The sequence below is a fragment of the Eleutherodactylus coqui genome, chromosome 2, assembly GCF_035609145.1.
Source record: "Eleutherodactylus coqui strain aEleCoq1 chromosome 2, aEleCoq1.hap1, whole genome shotgun sequence".
Classification (NCBI taxonomy): domain Eukaryota; kingdom Metazoa; phylum Chordata; class Amphibia; order Anura; family Eleutherodactylidae; genus Eleutherodactylus; species Eleutherodactylus coqui.
The window spans coordinates 171,761,449-171,777,988 of NC_089838.1; the positions used below are offsets into that span (position 1 = coordinate 171,761,449).

Genomic DNA, 16,540 nt, shown 5'->3' on the forward strand with positions numbered 1-16,540 from the left:
TCAACCTCCTCAATATATAAATATATTCCTCACACAATGTAACCTTATTTATCAGCTGTCTCCATTTATAGACAAAATGTGATTGTTCTCAGCAAGACAAACCAAGTGATCTACAAGATCTACTGGCTAACACCGTACCAAACTGTTTTCATTTTAGAGACAAACATACTTGTCTGCTTCATGTCGCCCTAATACACATTACTGAGGGTTGTGGGCTGCAGGATCAGTCAGGGCAATTATTACTGGGGATGGGGAGGGAAGACGGGAGGCCCAGAAATAGAAGCAGGAAAGCAGACAGTATCTGAAGGCAAGTTTAGGCTACTTTAGAGATACTATTAGACTACTGTTTTTTTTAAGAAAAAACTTTAATTTAGAAATACCACCTTTAAACACGTGTTTATTATTTGCAACATATTGATTTTACTGTATTTATGTTGTTACAGATGACTACAGTGTTATAGGTAAACAATATAATGGTGATTTCGGCAACACATTTGGAGTAGGATATGGCAATGGAGGATATGGCGATGAAGGATATGGCGATCAATTTTCTACATCGATAGGTACATTTATACAGTTCTTTCTTGTGTTATGCTTTTAGTGTATTGCCTTGCATAATTTAACTAAGGTATGGTAAATTAAAATTACGCTGTGTTTCAGAATAAATCATATGAGCATGCTCCAGTGCAGTATTGCCATCTCCGGACTTTCATTTTATTGCTTTCAAGAACATACAAATCTACACATACTATATATATATATGTATATATATATATATATATATATATATATATATATTGGCTGATATACCCGGCTTTGCCCGAGTTAATTTGATACTGGTGTTTATCTGGTGTTCACACGGAAAATCTTATGAAGTCGTGGTTACTTTAGCGATACCGGAAAAACATATGTTCACCATTTTGCATAGTTCTCTGCGTTACCCAGGAAACACCACGTGGAGGTAACCATGCGACGTTTCCTTTATATAAAATGACATCAGGAAGTGAGAGAATTACATTCCATACGTAAAATTTGGACGCTAATTCTTTTGCACTTAGAATTGAATAATCGAGTTAGGACCCATTAACTTTTCCTATTTATGACATAATCAATGCCCGTGCCAAATTTCAAGTTTCTATGACATCGGGAAGTGAGAGAATTAGAGTCAGTGAGTCAGTCAGTGAATCAGTGAGTCAGTCAGTGAGTCAGTCAGTCAAAAGAAGACACGGACAGGTATGCAGTTTCACAGGCCCGCAGGCACAGGCAGGTTCCGTGCGGGATTCCCCATGCGAAATCCTTGCGTGCCGTGGACATAAGCCTTAGGCTACCATACTGCCAACAACCTCTTATTTTGGATAATGATCGTGTCAGGGATTAAACACAGGGGTGTCTTTTAGTCCCAGTATGCGGCCGTGAAGATCATGGCAGTAAAACGGGTCAAGGCGAAACCATTGATTTAAATGGTTTTGTTTTCACTGGTGGCTCCGGGTGCCTGTCCACGGACGTGATTTCGCCAGCGGTAAACTGCTGGCAAGTCACGGCGTGTGAAGCGTTTACTAAATGCAAGGAAAGATAAACAAAGACCTATCTTGTGTACAATAGTGTAGAGTTTGAATAGTAAAAAAAAACAAAAAGACTTTTACCTGGCTCATGCGCTAGTATGCTCTGTAGTGGTGAATGTATCAACGCATGCGCCCATCTGTTTAAGCCCTCACAGTGATGTTTGTTTACATTTTAATCAATTTTGCATAACATTTGAATTAAATTGCTTGTATCACTTTTTTGTGTGTATTATGCCAGGCACACATGGGCGTATGTTTACCATATACTATGCGGGCTCTGTTCGCCCATGTGATAAGTGGTAAGTCACAGGCAATCAATTACATTGCCTTATACAGTTCCGATCACATTAGCGTGCAAAATTGCATAATACGCAAAGGCAAAAAAAGGAAAGCGGCATGTTTTATTTTGCTACATATATAGATAGAGCCCTTTGTTTCCTATTAAGGGGACATTTTTTACAATTAAAGGAGCACTTGGGACACAATTACAACTAAGGGGACACTTATTAATTGGATGGTAGTGCTACTACTAATGGGACATTGACACTATAAAGATGGCACGTAAGAGGGTTCTATCACTTCTATTACACGGCTGTAAAAATCGCGTGATATTTGTGCAATACGAGACACACAAATCTCACATGAACATGAAACCCATTCTTTTGAATTGAGTCATGTACATGAGCTATTTCTCTCATATCGCATCGCAGTGCATGAAAAATCGTTGCATGTCCTATCTTTGGGTGTTCCCTTAGAACTCCTTACTCATTGTTTTCAATTGGGGCCGGAAAACACATTGCATGGCGTGTGAGGTGCTCACGAGTGCAATGCAAGGTTTCCCATTGAAAAAAAATGGGAAACACTTACTGATCCACACGCTGGAGGAGCACAACAGTACCAGAGTGATGGGTGGCGTTTTCGATACAAAAACGCGGAGACATCGCATGTGCACGAGCGTGATATCGCACTAGGTTATGTGAGACCAGCCTTAGAGTAATGACTTCCTCTGTGATTTGATTGACTATAGTAAAATGACTTATATTAATAAAATACTGATTTGCTCTCCACGTTTGCCTTCTCACAAGATTCACTTTCAACAAGTTCTTCAAATTCTCTGCAAAAATAGTGTTTGTGCTGTTCAAAAGATTTTTTCTTAGGTTATATTATTACTCCTCAGGGGTTCAAAATGGATCATGTAAAGGTACACGCTATCCTAGATTTGGTTCAACCAGAAAATCTTGTTGGTTGTCATGAGTTTAGATGATATGAAACCACCTACAGCAGTAAAACAACAAAGTAATGCACATTTACATCATTACTGTGTTAGTCATTCTGGTGTAGGCATACTATTTCTGCTTTACGATTTCCGCTCTGCATGTAAATGCCCAGTAAGTAGTCGTCTGGGCCGGCAGGACCATCTTCTATGACCTGTGTACCTCCTCTAATGACACCCCTGTCTCAACATGGTTATACATGTGTCGGGAGCTCTGGGACCGACATACACGCAGATGAATCTACTGAATCTGCCCGCAATAAGGAGAGATTTTGAGAAATGTGGAGAACATCTCAGCTCACAGCAGCAAATAGGGATAGCGTAAGGGGAGCTACACAGCACACTAGAGACAGTCCAGCCTGCCCATCGGACTGCTCAACAGGCATTTACATGCAGCACGTGAAATGTTAAAGCTTTAGTTTTTGAAGGTATTTTTTAATTTTATTGCAACTTATCAACATGGAACGTTTGTTACCTCTAAAATGCTTTTGCGTGTGGGAAGTCATGTTGTTCTGGATTTTAATAGTCTCCAATAAAGATGCATTTTGTTCCAATTACTATGGAGGTGGAAAAACCTTCCATTTCTATATGCATTGTGCCTATGTATTTTTTTTAAATTATTCCTTGATGCTACAGCATTATCACAATAAACCAAACTTTGAAGATGCAGTCAGAACGGAACTCCAAATTGTGAGGGTGGCGTCGTGCTGGCCTCTCCCTCTCTGCATCATGTATTGTGACAGCTCTCCCCGTATGCACAGAAGGGGAGAGAGCTGTGCCTCTACATATTGCGTGCAGGGAGCGACTTGCACGGTGCCGTTTATATGACTCGGAGCTCCGAGTCTTCAAATTATGTTTATGCTGAAATGCCGCAGTGTTTCAGAATAAAACATGTAGAAGCAATGTACATACCTGTCATTGGTTCATACTGCCTATGGTTTGAGTAGCATGAACCTAGTGACAGCTGAGCGCTGCCTCTAATTGGTCACAGCGCTCAGCCAATCAGAGGCAGTACTTTCTGGAGGAGGGGATTTTTCAATCCACGGCCACCAGAATACAGAGAAGACTGCCAGGAACGGAGAGAAGAGCCGGACATCGCTTCTAGGTGAGTTATGATTTTTCTTTTTTTACAGCTAGGGAAGATTTTCGGGGTAGGGTTTATAATTAACCCCCCCACCCAAAAAAAATCATCACTGCAGGGGTCGACCCGAAAGCAATGGGAAAGCATCGCAGACCTCTGCTACAGCTGTGGACTGCGGGAGTGAAGGAAGTCCCTGCCATAACTGTCACAGTTGTGGCAAGGGAGTGCGATTTTTTATTTATTTATTTATTTTTTTAACGCATGTAAAAATCGGACATTTGACTGCTTCCATTGGAAAGCATTGGTTCTATCAAATGCAATTTTTTTAGCGCGCCTATACATCCGCTAAAAAAAATTGCTTGTTTAACTGAGCCCTTAAAATGTGCCAGATTTGTCACAGTGACTCTGCTGAATGATAAATCAGTTGAATTTAAACTGTCTAGTATAAGTTTAGACCACCTATTAGTTGGCTTAGTGTAAGCCAAAAAGTACAACAAAATTATGGTGCTATTTGGTACAATTTTTGGTGCAATTTAGGTCACGCTGCCTTTTTATGAAAGAACACCCCTTTGTTGGACACAGTAAAAAAAGTGTCTGAAAGAGTCGAAAATATACACTGTAGTAATTATATGTGCTGCAAAGTATGTGTGACAGTGTTCTGGTGCAATTTGCTTCAGAAAACTGTTGAATTATTAATAGTAAATAAGCCCCATTCTGTTTTTGCATCATTTTCTTGCTGCTTTAAAAGAAAAAAAAATACCACATCCAGATATTAGCTGTAAATCAAAAGGGAAATAAGAAAGGTGGTAACTAAGGATGAGCGAGTATACTCGCTAAAGCACTACTCGCTCGAGTAATGTGCCTTAGCCGAGTATCTCCCCGCTCGTCCTTGAAGATTCGGGTGCCGCCGCGGGGCGGGGAGCTGCGGGGCGAGAGCGGGGAGGAACGGAGGGGAGATCTCTCTCTCCCTCTCTCCCGCCCGCTCTCCCCTGCTCCCCGCCGCGACTCACCTGTCAGCCGCGGCGGTCCCCGAATCTTTATGGACGAGCAGGGAGATACTCGTCTAAGGCACATTACTCGAGCGAGTAGTGCCTGAGCGAGTATACTCGCTCATCCTTAGTGGTAACCTATTATGTGTGATAGAGCCTTTTAGAAGGTTTTTTCGAGCTATCTTTATTGATGAGCTATCCTCAGGATAGGTCATCAGTATATGATCAGCTGTTCGGTTGCCAGCTGTAACTGGCAAAACAAAGGGTACAGAACAGAATCAGAAGCTCCGGAAAGCCTTTTAGGTAAGTATTCCTTTTTTTTTACGGAATGCAGTTAGGGCTTAGTTTTGAGGTAGGACTTAACCTTCTTGCGATAAAGTCTCGTGAGCAGCAGCGATGCACGATTTTCCATGAGGAACCACATCGCTGTTGCTACAAAATCGCGGGTACAAAGCTGCAATATCACTGCAATTTTGTAGCAGCGATATCACTGTAGCCCGTCTGAAAGAGGCCTAAACGTATTAAAAGAATGGCGGCCACCTGTCTATGCTTTACTGATGTGTTTCTGGCTTATAGCTGCACCCTTAGTCGTATACTGATCCCGCTGCTGTGCTGCTACTAATACAGGGATTCTTTAACTTAGGCCAATCCATGGTGATATCAGAAGCACTAACAACTGCAACTACTACCGTGCAGCGCCAATATTGTCTCAATAGCTGCAACAAAATATTACTGTGCAGTGTCCATAATACCCCCTGGTAGGATCTAATGTCACAGTATAACACAAGATACCTCCCCAGCAGCGCCAAGAAAATACCAGACTGCAGCACAAACTACCACCCTACAAACACCCAATAAATAACACATAAATTAAATGTTGGGCAGGATAAGGCTCTGTTCACATGGCTCCATTTCTTAGGACCCATGCTCCAGTGCAGTACTGACATTTCCAGGCTTTTTTTTTTCATTTTATTTCGTTTAGGAACATGTAAATATACAAAGAAAAGCAGAAATTCCACCCATCTGATGCATCCACAGTCAAAGAGAGAAGTGTTTATCCATATACCCACATACATACACATATATACACTGCTCCATCAACCTCCTCAATATATAAATATATTCCTCACACAATGTAACCTTATTTATCAGCTGTCTCCATTTATAGACAAAATGTGATTATTCTCAGCAAGAGAAACCAAGTGATCTACAAGATCTACTGGCTAACACCGTACCAAACTGTTTTCATTTTAGAGACAAACATACTTGTCTGCTTCATGTCGCCCTAATACACATTACTGAGGGTTGTGGGCTGCAGGATCAGTCAGGGCAATTATTACTGGGGATGGGGAGGGAAGACTGGAGAAATAGAAGCAGGAAAGCAGACAGTATCTGAAGGCAAGTTTAGGCTACATTAGAGATACTATTAGGGTAGTGGTTTCTTTTAGAAAAAACTTTAATTTAGGAATACCACCTTTAAACACGTGTTTATTATTTGCAACATATTGATTTTACTGTATTTATGTTGTTACAGATGACTACAGTGTTATAGGTAAACAATATAATGGTGATTTCAGCAACACATTTGGAGGAGGATATGGCGATGGAGGATATGGCGATGGAGGATATGGCGATGGAGGATATGGCGATGGAGGAGGATATGGCGATGGAGGAGGATATGGCGATCAATTTTCTACGTCGATAGGTACATTTATACAGTTCTTTCTTGTTGTATGCTTTTAGTGTATTGCCTTGCATAATTTAACTAAGGTATGGCAAATTAAAATTACGTTGTGCTTCAGAATAAATCATACGAGCATGCTCCCGTGCAGCATTGCCATCTCCGGACTTTCATTTTATTGCTTTCAAGAACATACAAATCTACACATACTATATATATATATATATATATATATATATACTAGCTGATATACCCAGCTTCGCCCGAGTTAATTTGGTACTGGTGTTTATCTGGTGTTCACACGGAAAATCTTATAAAGTCGTGGTTACTTTAGAGATGCCGGAAAAACATATGTTCACCAATTTGCATAGTTCTCTGCGTTACCCAGGAAACACCACGGGGAGGTAACCATGCAACGTTTCCTTTATATAAAATGACATCAGGAAGTGAGAGAATTACATTCCATACGTAAAATTTGGACGCTAATTCTTTTGCACTTAGAATTGAATAATCGAGTTGGGACCCATTAACTTTTCCTATTTATGACATAATCAATGCCCATGCCAAATTTCAAGTTTCTATGACATCGGGAAGTGAGAGAATTAGATTCCGTACGTAAAATTTGGACGCTAATTCTTTTGCGCTTAGAATTGAACAATCGAGGTGGGACCCATTAACATTTCCTATTTATGACATAATCAATGCCCGTTCCAAATTTCATGTTTCTATGCCACCAAGAAGTGAGAGAATTAAATTCCGTACGTAAAATTTGGACGCTAATTCTTTTGCACTAGAATTGAATAATCGAGTTGGGACCCATTAACTTTTCCTATTTATGACATTCAATGCTTATGGCAAATTTATGTTTCTATGACATTGGGAAGTGAGAGCTTTAGATTATGTACGTAAAATTTCGACGCTAATTCTTTTGCACTAGAATTAAAAATTCTAGTTGGGACCCATTAACTTTTCCTATTTAGGACATAATCAATGCTCGTGCCAAATTTCCCGTTTCTATGACCCCGGAAAGTGAGAAAAATACATTCCGCACATAAAATTTGAACGCTAATTCTTTTGCGCATAGAATTGAATAATGGAGTTGGGACCCATTAGCTTTTCTTATTTATGGCATAATCAATGCTCGTGCCAAATTTCCCGTTTCTATGACACCGAAAAGTGAAAAAAATACATTCCTTACGTAAAATTTGGACGCTAATTCTTTTGCACATAGAATTGAATAATCGAGTTGGGACCCATAAGCTTTTCCTATTTAGGACATAATCAATGCTCCTGCCAAATTTCGAGTTTCTATGACACCGGGAAGTGAGAGAATTAGATTCCGTATGTAAAATTTGGACGCTAATTCTTTTGCGCATAGAATTGAATAATCGAGTTGGGACCCATTAGCTTTTCCTATTTATGACATATTCAATACCCGTGCCAAATTTTAAGTTTTTATGACATTGGAAAGTGAGAGATTTAGATTATGTATGTTAAATTTCGACGCTAATTCTTTTGCGCTAGAATTGAATAATCGAGTTGGGACCCAATTACTTTTCCTATTTTGGAGATAGTCTATGCTTGTGCCAAAATTCATGTTTCTACGACATTGGGAAGTTGGAGAACTTTTGGCGAGTGAGTGAGTCAGTGAGTGAGTCAATGAGTGAGTCAATGAGTGAGTCAGTGAGTGAGTCAGTGAGTGAGTGAGTGAGTGAGTGAGTCAGTGAGTGAGTCAGTGAGTGAGTCAGTGAGTGAGTGAGTCAGTGAGTGAGTCAGTGAGTGAGTGAGTCAGTGGGTCGGTCAGTGAGTCGGTCGGTGAGTCGGTCGGTCAGTCAGTGAATGAGTGAGTCGGTCAGTGAGTGAGTCGGTCAGTGAGTCAGTCAGTCAGGGCTTTCGTCTTTATATATATATATATATATATATATAGTTAGATATAATGTGTAGAAATTCCACCCCTCTGATGCATCCACGGCCACAAAGAGAGAAGTGTTACTCCATACACCCACATAAATACACTGCTTCCAAGAACAGAATGACTTGTAGTGAAGCAGGGGCACAGAGTACCACTGTTACTATTACTTTGGGGGCAGGGACTCGAAAGACCAGTATTACTTTGGAGAGAAACAAAGGGACTGTAATCACTTTGTGAGGGCATAGAGAGATCAGTATTACTTTGGGGAGGACACAGTGGGACAATTACTATTTTGGTGGGACACAGAGGGACCACCATTTCTTGGGGGCGGGGGCATAGAGGGGCCACCATTACTTGGAGAGCAGTGTTATCTTGCCAGGGGCACAGTGGGGACATATTACTTTGTTGCACAAATGAAGTATTATTACCTCGTGAGGGTACAAATAGGGGCACTATTGCTGTATCTAAGCCTGTTATGTTATAATACGAGTAGTTGCCTAATATATACCAATTCTGATGTATACATATTTTAGGACTGTGGCTGTGGTTGTGAACTGAAGTTGCATCAGGGGATCAGGGGGGTTCAAGCTGAACATTTGTACCTGGGCCTCTGAGCCTTTAAGTATGCCCCTGGTAACAAGCACAAAGGATCTTGTATCATTACCAGAACTAGTAACTGTATGTTTCTTTTACAGCCGTCTGTGATATGTGGGGATCAGGAAGTTTTAGAACATTTAATGGTGTGCTAGGTTTTGGCCTCACCCAGAGCACTCTGGATGTTTCCCATCACTGTGCTGATGAAGCTCAAGAATTCAGTGTCGAATGCAAGCGCAGTAATTCAGGCTTCGATCTAATAAGGATGAGAGTAAACAACATGGAAATTGAAATGGTCAATAATGACATTAAAAAAAACGGACAAGGGTGAGTAGACATAATTTTACAGAACTGACAAATTTTGAAACAGTCACTTATCTTTAAAAAAAATAAATCTTCAAACTATCCGACAAATTGTTAACTAGGATGCTAATATATTCCTATAGAATGGTAAACATGGCTATTTTGCCCTCTACAATTAAATAACTAATTTACATGAGCGTCTTTTTAACCTATGTGTTTTTTATATGCTATATATCTTTAGAACTTTTGCGAAAGTTATTAGACAATTTATATATTTTTGCTCCATTTATTCAAAGCTTACATAATTGACCAGAATATGGAATATACAAAAAAACATACCTAGTACCTACGCAATGATTACAATTTAGGCTAAATTTACATGCCGTAGACTTGTAGCACTGGATTCCTGGGTTCAATTTTGACCACAGACATCTGCATGAAGATCACATACTCAAAAAACAATTGGCTCCCTAAAGTTGACCCTAGTGTGTGTCTGAGATAGGGCTCAAAATCTAATTTGCCTTAGGCTGCTATGAGAGCAGTACTGCTGTATTAGGGCCTCGGGGTTTGTCATAAAATTTGGCTTATTTGATGCAAAGCATGGGTTTCAAGAAAAAGTTCGTAATTTAAGCTACCAAGTAAACAGGTAGATAGTAAAATAGATTGGAGTTAAAGAACTCCAATGGGTGAGTGAGTGCTGCCTCTGATTGGCTCAGCGCAGGGACCAATCAGGGGCAGCTCTCACTCCCACCCATTCATGAATTCATGAATAGGTGTGAGTGAGAGCCGCCTCTGATTGGTCAGGCTGTGACCAATCAGAGGCAGTTCATTCAGCAGGCGGGGATTTTAAATCCCCGGCTGCTGAATACTACAGAGAGCAGTTCAGGAGAACTGCCGCCGGCCGCGGCTAAACTCCGTCTGCCGGGACAAGGAGAGTATATATATATATTTATTTTTTTAACACATTTCTGGATGAATTACAGGGAAGGGCTTATATATTTAAGCCCTTCCCGACAATTCATCGTGAGATCGCCCGCAGCGCATTGCTTTCAATGGAGCCGGCTGTATTGCCGGCTCCATTGAATTCAATGCACTGGAGAGCTCCGGCTCCGGCTAGGAGCAGTTTTTTCTGGCGATTTTTTGGCCCAGTCATGCGATTTGCGGATGCGCATCCGTCATGCGATCCGCAAATCGTGGGAAAAAACACCCGTGTGACTAAGGCCTAAAAGTGATTTAAAAAAGTATGTACCCCAAAATGGTACCAATAAAATCTACAGCTCGTTTTGCAAAAAATAAGCCCTAAGAGAGCTCCGTCCATGGAAAAATAAAAAAGTTATAGGACTTTGAATGCAGTGAGTTTAGAAAAAATTATAATTTCCAAAAAAAGGGTTTTTATTGTGGAAAAGTGGAAAAACCTAAAAAAAATATAAAAATTTTAGTATCCTTGTAACTGTATCAACCCGCAGAAAAAAATGTAGTGTCATTTATAAAAAATCTATGGCAGAATTGATGCGTTTTCTCTCCCTACGATCTTAAAAAAAATAATAAAAGTTTTACAATGTAGTCTATGTAACCAAAAATGGTACCAGTAAAAACTCCAGTTCGCCATGTAAAAAACAAGCTCTTATACGGCCGCGTCGACAGAAAAATAAAAAAGTTATGGCTTTTGAAAAATGGAGATGAAAAAATGCCAAAAATTGTTTGGTCCTCAACGCAAAAATAGGCCATGTCCTTAAGGGGTTAATGATACAGCATAAATGACATGATACATTTTTTCTGCAGGTAAGTACGATTAAAACAATACCAAAAATATTATAATTTTTTCAGATTTTTCCACTTTTGCACAATAAGAACTTTTTTTAAACTATTACTTTTACATTGTTGCATTCAAAGGCTCATAACTTTTTTAGAGCTCTGTAAGGGCTTGATTTTGTACCCTTTTGGGGTGCATACAGCTTTTTCGATCACTTTTATTGCATTTTTTAAGAAAAACTAAGGCAAAATGCTTATTTTGTTCATTTTGCCTGGTTTTTTTTTGGCTTTTGGTGTGCTGAATAAGCAGTGTTCAATTTTTATTGTACGAATCCGCGGTAAAGCAGGAGTTTAAAAAAAATAAAGGACTGCGCGGTACACCGGCTAGCATGCCCGCATACCTCGCAGTGCAGAAGAAAAGAAGATCTGGCCAGGATGGAGAAGACTTGCACTGCATCCGGATAGGTGAGAAAATGTCCATGGCTGTGGGCACTGATGGAATCTGCTGCACTTGAAATCCTAGCGTGCCCGTAGACATGAGGCCTAGGGCCCAATGTCCAAAGACAGATTTAATTTGCGGAACCCGCACAGGTGATTCGCAGATCAAGCCGCCCATAGGGATGCATTAACATCCGCAAAGCAACTAAAAGCATGTGAATGTAATTTTTTCCCAGCGTGCAGATTGCACGTGCGTGAAGAAGTCGCAGCATGCTCTATTTTCCTGTGGATCACGCAGGGACTGCTTCCATTGAAGTAAATAGAAGCCGTCTGATGCGCGGCATACCCACAGCTGTCACTGTGGACATGCTGCCAATCCGTGGGGCAGCACATTGCAATCTCATTTTAGGGGTGGATATTTGGGAGACAGAAAGAACTCCTTCCCTCTCTTGGGCCATTCAATGACGCTGACAGATTCCCTTTGTCAAATAGATTTTTAAATGAGTAGTTTTATGTCCTATTTTGTATTATATTGTTTTATTTTTTCTTTTAATACAGTGTTACTGTACCTCATATCAGTAAATTGTGCAGCATCTCCAATCATGGCATGTATACAGTATTCTACTTTCCTGGGGTTGGAGTAAGTTTGACTGCACATCCAGAACTAGGATTTCAAGTAAGTATTTTCATACTCAATTTAACATAAATATAAATAAACCAACTGATATGTGTACTTTGTGAATTTCTCTACCAGGATCTATTATTTAATTGCTTCAGGCCTTGGGTCTCTTGGGCCTTGAGGATTAGACAACGTGTAGCAGCTTTTAGTAAGCATTAGACTCTGTGTACACTGTGTTCTCAGATTTTTCATAAGTATTAACTAAGGGCTCATTCACACGAACATAAATATGCAGTGTATCATGCAGGGAATAGAGTACATTGATTTCAATAGGTTCATTCAAAGCTGTGTGAAAACAGTTGCGTGAATAAAACGCAGCATGTCCAATCTTGGTGCGTATTACACACCATAATAGCCCATTGAAATCAATGGGCGAGCAAAAATACACAGGAGTAAATGCTGCGTATTTTGGTGCGCAAAAAGACTGCCGATAGGCTCCCTTCTTTTGCAAATGTACATTGTGGCTTTATATATTAATGTATAAAAGAACAAGCTGATAGCAGCAAGTGCAATGCAAGACAGAACTTCACCAATGGTGTGAACACATTAGTGGAGATGCTGCAGGAGGAAAACAAGGGTCTGCATACTCATGCAACGTTTTGGGGGACCGTAAGGGATCCAAAATGTTCAAACACTCAATTCCTTCCACTTCTCATATGGGTCCCCACTTGGTTTAGAACATACTGCATGGACTTTCAGCATCCTGAGGCTTTATTCACATAAGCGCCTTTACAGCGCGTTTATACGCCTGACTGACTTACGCAACCATCTGCGACATTGGTTTCCAATGCAGTCGTTCACATGGGCGGATATACAGTGTGTAAAAACGTTTAATCGAAAAAAAACACACGCGACCGAAATACGCACCAATGCATATATACAGTGGCCAAAAAAAAAATTCTGGTTCTATCTTTTGACCAATATACGGTATGCCTCCCATAGACTCCTTTGAAAGCTGGTTTAATAAAAAAGGCAGGCATTTTAGCCACATCCAATGCAGGGAAAAGCTTACAGGTGCCTCTATTGAAGCTATTGAAGTAATTCCGAGGATTATGCAGAGCGAGGGTTTTCCGGGGTGCTATGATTTTTATCTGCAAAAGTTATTCGCTGTGCATTAATTCAAAGATTGAGGCTTGCGATGGATGCCATACAGTGACTTCTACCACCCATATGATCCCATTGTAAAAAAAAAAAAAGGCAAATAGATACTGCACAGTATCTCCTTTGTCTTGCGGTGGCCCTCTGTATAGAAAAGCAAAGCACAAAATGTCCCTTTATTAACTCCTTAAGGACCAGGTTGTTTTGTACCTTAAGGACCAGACACTTCTTAGGGATTTTACCCATGTGGCGGTTTTACTGCTCCATTTTTTTTCCTTTAGCTACCAAAATTATTTTTGCTGCGTTTTTTTTCCGTGACATATAGGACTATTCTTTTAATATCTTTTTCACTGACTTTTTTCCCCGTTTTTTAGTTTTATTGGGGGTAAAATGCTAAAAAAAATGATTTTTTTAAACATTTATAGTTTTAAAAAAAATTATTTTTATATTTACACTAAAATAAAGTATGGAAATGAGTTCCTCTATTTATTTCGGACGTTTTGATATATAGTATGTATGGTTTTGGTTTACAGGGCGCATATGGCGACGGTTTTTGTTGACATCTGCTTTGTGTTATTCTCTTTCTTTTGTATGTATTGTTGTTTTATTCTGTTATTTTGTTTTACTTATTTATATAATTGTGTTTTTTTACTATCTATGTCCCCCATTACGTCATATAAGACCTCTGGGGGACGTTCACTTTCTTTTTACTTTATTTGACACTTTCCCACTATAGCTAGGGCGTCCATAGGAGCCCTAGTTATAGGGGAAAGCAACCCCTGTGGTGACATTAGTCACCTGCAGAGCTGCCAGGGTCTAAGTCTGACCCTCCAGCTCTGCATAGCAGGGAATTCCAGGAGGTCACATGACCCCCCGAGGCTCCCGTAGTGAAAGTACTTCTTACTTTCACTTTGCCCATACAGTGCTCATTGAGCACTGTATATCGGGAAGCAGAAGGCAGGAAGGGTTAAAAACCCCTCCTGCCTTCTGCTCCGGGTTATCAGCTGTCACTAACAGCTGATAACCCGTTCCTGCCTCTGACTGATTGCAGAGGCAGGAGACTTAGAGCACCGCCATATTTTTACTATCGGCGGGGCTCTAAGACCAGGACCAGCCGCCGTATATATACCGTGGCTGGTCCTAAATGGGTTAATAGATGAAACATTGGTTGTCAGCATACCATAGCTGCAAGTTTTTAGTAAGGAAATTCACCGAGCAATCTTTCGGCTCCAAAAGTTAAGACCCTTTTACACACAACGATTATCGTTCAAAATTCGCTCAAAAGCCATCTTTTGAGCGATAATCGTTGCTTGTAAATGATAACATTCTTTCAGGTGCTGTCCTGCTGGAGAACAATAGTGATGTATTTAGAGAACAGACAACCCGCTGTTCTCTAAATACACGCAAATGAAGCTAGTTTGCTGCTAATGAGCTCATTAGCCTATTAGTACCTATGCAACATGATCGCTCAAAACTGTCAATTTCTGACTAATTTTGAGCGATCATCTGTGTGCGTAAATAAAGCTTTGGTGCAACAGAATTTAGACTTGGACAGCTCAGAGACCCATAGTAGTCAGTGTGCCAAAACACACACAGGTGTGAAAAAAACATGCCGTGCACTTTTCTGATCCATTTTGTAGACATTGACTTGCCCACTGAAGTTAACGGCAATCCAAAAAAAGGAACACATTTAAATGCTATCTGCGTGCTGTCCATATTTCATGAATTCGCTGCTAAAAAAATGCATAAACAAAGAAATGGACCTGCTTTAGTTTTCTTTTCAATGCAAATCGGATGACGTACTGAAATAAAAAGCACACATGGCATACGGAACGGCACATGTATAAAGAAAAGGTCTTTTTTGCAGACAAAACAGGAATTATTTTTAATATGCTTGTATACCTTTGGATATATTATCCCATCATTAAAGTGCCTTAATACAATACATATAGTAAAATTCTAATACTGTATATCAATATAGTGTCCATTGAATCCTATTAGGGATAATTCTAACGGTGTTGGGTGAATTATGGCTCCACCTGATTCTAGAATCCCAGATATGGTATTGTGCATGTCCATGATCACCCGGACAAATGTATATGCTCAAACTGGTGTTGGCAGAAAGCTGTATAATCTTACGGCGTTGTTCTTTCTATTGTGCATATTCCGATGGAGCTTGCCCATTTTTTGCCTCCTCCATCATTTGTTGTTGGTCATAGTAGCCATCAATCAAATCTAATGTTGAGGCACTAGTTTACCAGACATTGGTGTTTTTCCTGTTTTGTTGCATTACAACCTGCAATTAAAACTGAAAGAAACAATATTAAAGGGGTTGTCCCGCGAAACAAAGTTGGGGTATACACTTCTGTATGGCCATATTAATGCACTTTGTAATGTACATTGTGCATTAATTATGAGCCATACAGAAGTTATTCACTTACCTGCTCCGTTGCTGGCGTCCCCGTCTCCATGGTGCCATCTAATTTTCAGCGTCTAATCGCCCGATTAGACGCGCTTGCGCAGTCCGGTCTTCTCCCTTCTGAATGGGGCCGCTCGTGCCGGAGAGCTGCTCCTCGTAGCTCCGCCCCGTCACGTGTGCCGATTCCAGCCAATCAGGAGGCTGGAATCGGCAATGGACCGCACAGAAGACCTGCGGTCCACCGAGGGTGAAGATCCCGGCGGCCATCTTCGCAAGGTAAGTAAGAAGTCACCGGAGCGCAGGGATTCGGGTAAGTACTATCCGTTTGTTTTTTTTAACCCCTGCATCGGGTTTGTCTCGCGCCGAACGGGGGGCTATTGAAAAAAAAAATAACCCATTTCGGCGCGGGACAACCCCTTTAAGACAAAATAAACAGAAAACTTTATACATTCCATGTAGGTGTTTTATGTGTTAACCCCTGAAAGTTAAAGGAGTATTTCAGACATTTTTTTAATGATGAGCTATTAGGACAGGTCAGTAATCATTGTAGAGGATTTTGACATGGATTTTTATGTAGATTTGCCGTATATATCAACTATTCAACTGGAAGTGTGAAATTAGCTGCAAATCCCCATCAAATTCTGCATTAAAATCAAAATACTTTCTTCAAAAGGACAAAACACGAGCACAGGAGCTAGGCTTAGAAGTGGGAGACCTACTAGCAATTAATACTCTGGAATCACTAGAAAATTAGGTATT

General features: G+C 40.3%; 1 protein-coding gene across 1 annotated transcript in view; it reads left to right on the plus strand.

The window, feature by feature from the left end:
- Nucleotides 1–16,540, plus strand: part of MUC19 (mucin 19, oligomeric) — a 176,733-nt gene that overhangs the window by 53,554 nt on the left and 106,639 nt on the right. Inside the window, exons 20-23 of the mRNA XM_066589311.1 lie at nt 444–563; nt 6,440–6,610; nt 9,194–9,419; nt 12,144–12,261. Coding sequence (XP_066445408.1) covers nt 444–563; nt 6,440–6,610; nt 9,194–9,419; nt 12,144–12,261 — 635 coding nt within the window. The remainder of the gene's footprint in view (nt 1–443; nt 564–6,439; nt 6,611–9,193; nt 9,420–12,143; nt 12,262–16,540) is intronic.